A 6,787-nucleotide genomic window follows, 5' to 3' on the forward strand; every position below is an offset into this window, starting at 1 on the left:
GGATTTTGCTTTATCCTATAATGGTTTGGAAAATTAATCTAGAATAAGATTTGGCAGCTAAAATGCCCTTTAATATGGCATCCACAATGGAATCATTAGTATAGATTAGTAATTCAAGAACACTCGCATGCGTTGAAATCGGCGCGCTAAACACACAAGAATTACATTTGTTTTTATGCCATGAGGAAAGTTAGAAAGGCTCTGAACCAACCACCCCATTTTACAGCCGGAAACACTGAGGCCCAATGTGCTAAGCTCCCTGAATTCACATGAGGAGTTAGTGGGCCAGAATCCAAGATGTCTGCTGCTACAGCCAAGGCCTTGAACTTCTGCTAGCATCAGAATTACGTGTGTATGAGTGTGTGTGTGTTTGTATGTGAATATGTGCACGTGAACACGTGGGGTCTGGACTCAACACTCTGAAATCAAAGCAGCTGGGCTGGAAACATCTTTATTGTACACAGTTACCTAAGGCCACGTTCACTGATGTCTGTGATGCACTTTGAACATTTGAACTTGCTCCCAGCCTCACTACACGGTTCTGTACGTATATAATTTTATCTCTAAAGACTGGGACCCACAAGTGAGAGAAAACTTGGGCCCTAATCTCTTGTTGTCATTATCTCCAGTTGTATCCACTTCTCTGCAAAAGGCAGAACTTCCTTCTTCTTCATGGATGAAAAGAATTTTATTTTTGTATAAACAGAATGATCTCTTCCCATTCCTCTGGTGCTGGACAATTACGCTGGTCACACAACTTAGCTATTGCGAACTGTGTCACAACATGTCTGTGACATGTTGGCTTGGAATGTTTTCTGTAAATTCCTAGCACTGTTGTAGCCAGGAAATAAAGTCATATTGCAGGTCCATTTTTAGGTTTTTGAGTAGCCTCCATATGGATTTCCAAAGTAGCTGTTCTACTGTAGCGTAGTGTGTGTGAGTTTCTATGTCTTACATGTATGTATAAACCCATTCCATGTATGTGTATGTATATGCTCATCCCATGCACGTTTATGAGATCATGACATGTATATATATATAAGGCCATTACAAGTATGTATGTGTATAGGTCATTGCATGTAAGTCTATATACTCATTACTTGTATGTCTATACATTCATTACATGTATGTACACAGAACATTTACATGCACTTGAATGGAGCATTTAAAGCAACCATGTTTTAAAAGCCTTTGCTTTATACTGGCTTCACCTGCCAAGAAGAAACAGTGGTAGGGAAAGGGGGCTCCTGAGTTCCCATGGAGAGGCTAGCAAAGCGGGAGGTTGGAACCATAGTCTCCAGCTCGAGACAGCTCAGGAGAACGACGCTATCTCCAGGGACAGTGCACACCCTGCTCTTGGGAGGCGCCTCCTGAAGACTCAGAAGGGAAGGTGTGAGAGGAATAGCTCCTGCTTTCTAGAATGCTCCCTAGCAGCCACTGCTCTGAAGATGCTCACCGACCTCTATTTGTAAGTTGTGTTACTAACAGTCTTTTGTTCCCCTTGATGAGAGAAAGAAAGAAAACCCAAATGTCCTTTCTCTGTTCATATTAACAAGATGACTGACATCTTTACTCTCTCTTCACACTGCCTCATGTAGTACTCACTCACCTCACACTGTCTCCTGTAGCAGTCTCTCACCTCACACTGTCTGTTGTAGCAGTCACTCACCTCACACTGTCTGCTGTAGCAGTCACTCACCTCACACTGTCTCCTGTAGCAGTCACTCACCTCACACTGTCTGCTGTAGCAGTCACTGTCCTCACACTGTCTGCTGTAGCAGTCACTCTCCTCACACTGTCTCCTGTAGCAGTCACTCTCCTCACACTGTCTGCTGTAGCAGTCACTCTCCTCACACTGTCTGCTGTAGCAGTCACTCTCCTCACACTGTCTCCTGTAGCAGTCACTGTCCTCACACTGTCTGCTGTAGCAGTCACTGTCCTCACACTGTCTGCTGTAGCAGTCACTCTCCTCACACTGTCTCCTGTAGCAGTCACTGTCCTCACACTGTCTGCTGTAGCAGTCACTCTCCTCACACTGTCTGCTATAGCAGTCACTCTCCTCACACTGTCTCCTGTAGCAGTCACTCTCCTCACACTGTCTCCTGTAGCAGTCACTCTCCTCACACTGTCTGCTGTAGCAGTCACTGTCCTCACACTGTCTGCTGTAGCAGTCACTGTCCTCACACTGTCTGCTGTAGCAGTCACTCTCCTCACACTGTCTGCTGTAGCAGTCACTGTCCTCACACTGTCTGCTGTAGCAGTCACTGTCCTCACACTGTCTGCTGTAGCAGTCACTCTCCTCACACTGCTGTAGCAGTCACTGTCCTCACACTATCTGCTGTAGCAGTCACTCTCCTCACTCTGTCTGCTGTAGCAGTCACTCACCTCACACTGTCTGCTGTAGCAGTCACTCACCTCACACTGTCTGCTGTAGCAGTCACTGTCCTCACACTGTCTGCTGTAGCAGTCACTGTCCTCACACTGTCTCCTGTAGCAGTCACTCTCCTCACACTGTCTGCTGTAGCAGTCACTCACCTCACACTGTCTGTTGTAGCAGTCACTCTCCTCACACTGTCTGCTGTAGCAGTCACTCTCCTCATACTGTCTCCTATAGCAGTCACTGTCCTCACACTGTCTCCTATAGCAGTCACTGTCCTCACACTGTCTGCTGTAGCAGTCACTCTCCTCACACTGTCTGTTGTAGCAGTCACTCTCCTCACACTGTCTCCTGTAGCAGTCACTCTCCTCATACTGTCTCCTATAGCAGTCACTGTCCTCACACTGTCTCCTGTAGCAGTCACTGTCCTCACACTGTCTGTTGTAGCAGTCACTGTCCTCACACTGTCTGCTGTAGCAGTCACTCACCTCACACTGTCTGTTGTAGCAGTCACTCTCCTCACACTGTCTCCTGTAGCAGTCACTCACCTCACACTGTCTCACTGTTAATTCTCTCAGCTGAAGGACAGTGAAAAGGGTGGATCTTGTGAGGAAAGAAGGGAAGGGTCCTCACAGGAGCTCTGAGTCGTTCATACACTCATACGATTTGCTCAGGGAGAAAATACCTTTCTGACCATCACATGGTGAGCAGGGAATTTCCTAAGGATGGCAGATGAAGACAACTTTGGCATCTGGCTGGGACCACACATCCTTCAGCTCTGAGATAAGAAGCGCATGTTTGTTGTGTATGTCCTCTGTCCTGGGCACTGAGCGAGGAATTGGATGCTGCGCGTGAAAACAGAGCTCTTTGGCTGAATGCAGGTCTGATGAGTTGGGTGGCTTGTGTGGTACCTGTATTCATACATCCTCTGATGTTTGAGGCTAGCCCAGCTGTGATCAAGGGCAGACAGCAGGGCGAGCTTCAAATGACCAGTGTTCTGTTCAACATTTCCTCAAGATCCTGCTTGCCATGATCTTAAAATAATATTTTAAATTGCTTTTGATATGAATGCTTCTTATCTACTCTAAACCTTGAAGCCTCATTCATGATTCATTACTCTTGCTATTAACATTGTACCAATATTCACATTGTGTGTGTGCATACATGTATGTGCATGTGTGTGCACGCACACACGTGATGTATGTGCACACACGGGCCCATGTGTGTGAGTAGGCCAGAGGTATGCACTGCATATTCTGCTCTAACATTCTCTTGCTGTAGGGTCTCTCGCTGAACATAGAGCTAGACCTGTGGCCAGTGAATGCCAGCAATGCACCGTTTGCCCCCATCCACACTGCTGGGCCTGGATAGAACACCAAGCTTCTTATGTGGGTTCTGAGGTTTTGAACCACAATCTTCAGACTTAACTGCTGAGCCATCCCCTTAGCTGCTGAGCCATCCCCTCAGCCTTTGACATGTTCTCTTAGGTGTCTTGTTCTGTTGGGATTTCTTATGGGTTTCTATTAGTTAGAGTGATTTGAAATAATGTTGCAAGGAGTCTTTCTGCTGTGTAAGGTGTATTCTTCATGCCATGTGTGTGCAGAGATAACATGCATTTCACCACAAAGAAATCTGTTCCCATTTTACAGAGGAAACAATTTCCATAAACTAAGTATTGAGAAATTTGTGTAGACTATCAGCAAGATTCTGGTGTCAGACTTGGACATTTGGCCCAAAGATTCTTTCTTCTGCACAGAAATCCCTGGCAGTCTGGGCAGCCTTCCCGGAGGCCTCCTGGGACACAGCACTGGCCGAGGTCTAAGAACGTCCCAGTGACTAGGAGACACACCTGTCTCCAGCAAGAGCGCCATGCTATGTAATTCTCCACGGTTGCCTTTAACAGGTGCACTTGTTAAGTTTTATTAAAACAGGGTCTTGTTTTGTAGTCCAGGCTGACTTCAAATTTATAATCCTCCTGCCTCAGCGTCCCAAGTGCTAGGATCGCAGGTGTGTTCCAGCCTTCCTGGCCTCTGCTTATGAAGAAGGACCATATTATACAGCCCAGGCTGGCCTGGAATTGCTATAAGCTTGTTTTGCCAGGGACCATTTGAAGTTTAATTAATTTAATGATAAACTAATAGTGATTATGATTTACTATATGCAAAGAACAGAACAAAGCACTTTAATCAAAGTAAAATGTATGTCGATGTGTGTATGTGAGTCTGTGTGTCTTTATATGTGTGAATATATGTGCGTGTGTCTGTCTCTGTGTGAATGTGTATGTGTACACATGCGTGTGTGTTGGGGGGCTTATATCCTTTATCACTAAAACATGTTAGAAACATGAAGTTTATGAATTGAATTTTAACTATAAACTTAATGGCGTAGTTTAGTATGCACTGGCTAAAACCACTGGGCATCAATTTATGAGGGAGCCAGGGCTCGTACAAATGACTCATCACCCTAGTTAGACTCTTCCTGGGATCAGGCAACGGAGATGATTAAATGGATAAAATACAGATTGGACTCTCACTTGTCATATGACGCTGCAGACAGCAAGGAGATGAGCCCTGATATGGAAAGAAGCCGGCAGAATTAGTGGGGGAGCTGGCCTCAAGGCATCGGAAGCAACCAAATTAAACGGGCCGCTTGCAGGCACAAGTCTACTGTGGGCTAATTTGTTTCCTGCGAAAAGAAAAAAAAAAAAGTACCACAACTCATTTTTGTGCTCTTAAATTTTAAACAGGCGTGGGTGTAATTGCATTTCCCTCCTCTTAAGATTGTTGCTTGGGCAGAGGGGCTTGTGGGAAAGAAAAGGAAGGAGGGACAGAGAGAGGAGAAAGGAGAGAGGGAGGAAGGGGGAGAGAGAGAGAGAGAGAGAGAGAGAGAGAGAGAGAGAATTGCAGCTCATCCGGTTTTTTTCAGGGCCATTAAGAGCACCCCACCGGCCAGTTAAGCAGGGACGATGTGTTTCATCTGAGTATCTTCTGTTTGAAATGTCAGTGTTGGCTTTTTTCTGAGGAAATCCCAACTTCCATTTCCTTTCATCTCTGAGGCTCTGTGAGAAGCTGTAGTTTAAAGGCACTTTGGGCCAATTGATTAAACACTGACCTCATTTGCAGGCTCGGCCCAGACAGGGTGGAGAAAGCAGGAAGCGCGTTTGCCCGGCCACGCTCGCCCTTCCCTGACAAGATCTTTATTTGTCCACCAAACAGTTTCTGAAGGTTTGTCGCATGTCACACCTGGGGAAGCAGGGAGATGGACTACGGGCTATTGAAAGAGATCAGGAGGCTGGGTGGGGAGAGCTGTGCTGTGGTTTCGGGGGTTCCACGGGTAAAGTAAAAGGGGAGTCAGGAGTGGCCTCTGCAGGCCAGGCTGACAAGGAAGCAGAGACCAGAAGGCTAAGCGGAAGTGAATCCAACTGAAACAAGAATATGCCCAGGTCCTGAGGCAGAGAGTCGTTTGGGGATGCATGGGGGGAGGGGGGGCATGCACGTGTGCACACACACACACACACGGCTAGGGAGTGTGAGACTGGAAGAGGAAGAGGAGATAAGAGAGGGAATGTTGCAGAGAGTTTTTGACAACAGACCCTATCACAAGCCTGGGGAGTTTGTCTTTTGAACTGGTTAAATTATGAGTCATTGATAAATTTTGAACAAGGAGATCAAATAATCTGGTTTGTGTCATAGACTTTTATTCCACATAAGAAAAGAAAATGAAACCATGGCATTTTCAAGAGAATAAGTGGGACTGGATGTCATTCTGTGGGAAGAGCCAGACACAAACAGATTCCATGTATTTTCTCTCACTTGTGGACTCTAAAATAAAGCTGCACGGCTGTTAACATGCGACACACGTCAAAAGGGCGCCTCAAGGAAGGCGAAGGAACCTTTAAGGGAGGTGAGAAGAGGAGGAGGGAGTCAGGGCACTCATGGCTTTGTGGTCCATGCACTGTTTGGGTGTGAGGTACGTAGACAGAAATGTCTACTGGGGATTTAAAATCCAAAACATTCACACCCCACACGCCCGTGGTTGGGATTGCTGCTTATCTTTCCCTCACACATATGAACATTTATGTCTGATAACTGGGAGGTAAGATGCTGACTCTGCACACACCTGCACATGCAGACATGCATACACACACTTGCATACAGGTGCACACACATGCACACATATGCACATATACACATATGTACTGTACACACACAAGTGCAGACACATATGCACTCAGGCATGAGCACACAAGTTCATACAGGTATACACATATGCATACACATGCATGTGCACACACATGTACTGTACACACACAGGTGCAGACACGCATGCACTCAGGTATGTGCACACACTTGCACACAGGTGTACACACGTGCAACGCACAGTATAATTTGTTCTATTTCAATCACATTT

The 6,787-nt window shown here is 46.1% G+C and overlaps 1 protein-coding gene across 1 annotated transcript; it reads right to left on the minus strand.

The window, feature by feature from the left end:
- Positions 1-1,543: 1,543 nt before the first annotated feature.
- Positions 1,544-3,816, minus strand: LOC127696242 (keratin-associated protein 16-1-like). The gene is made up of 3 exons (XM_052198805.1): positions 3,644-3,816; positions 2,386-2,788; positions 1,544-2,305 (listed from the first exon to the last, which is right to left on the minus strand). Exons 1-3 carry the CDS (start codon positions 3,814-3,816, stop codon positions 1,544-1,546), a joined length of 1,338 nt encoding a protein of 445 aa, XP_052054765.1.
- Between the last annotated feature and the right edge of the window lie 2,971 nt (positions 3,817-6,787).

The sequence above is a fragment of the Apodemus sylvaticus genome, chromosome 11, assembly GCF_947179515.1.
Source record: "Apodemus sylvaticus chromosome 11, mApoSyl1.1, whole genome shotgun sequence".
NCBI classification, from domain to species: Eukaryota; Metazoa; Chordata; class Mammalia; order Rodentia; family Muridae; genus Apodemus; species Apodemus sylvaticus.

Bases quoted from the DNA above. Each gene is read 5' to 3' on its own strand.
- LOC127696242 (XM_052198805.1), bottom strand. From the start codon at position 3,816: ATGGCTCAGCAGTTAAGTCTGAAGATTGTGGTTCAAAACCTCAGAACC. The intron at 2,789-3,643 runs GTTAGAGCAGAA...TGACTGCTACAG, and splicing joins AGACCCTACAGCAAGAGAAT to GAGACAGTGTGAGGACAGTG. The intron at 2,306-2,385 runs GTGAGTGACTGC...CTGCTACAGCAG, and splicing joins GCTACAGCAGACAGTGTGAG to TGTGAGGAGAGTGACTGCTA.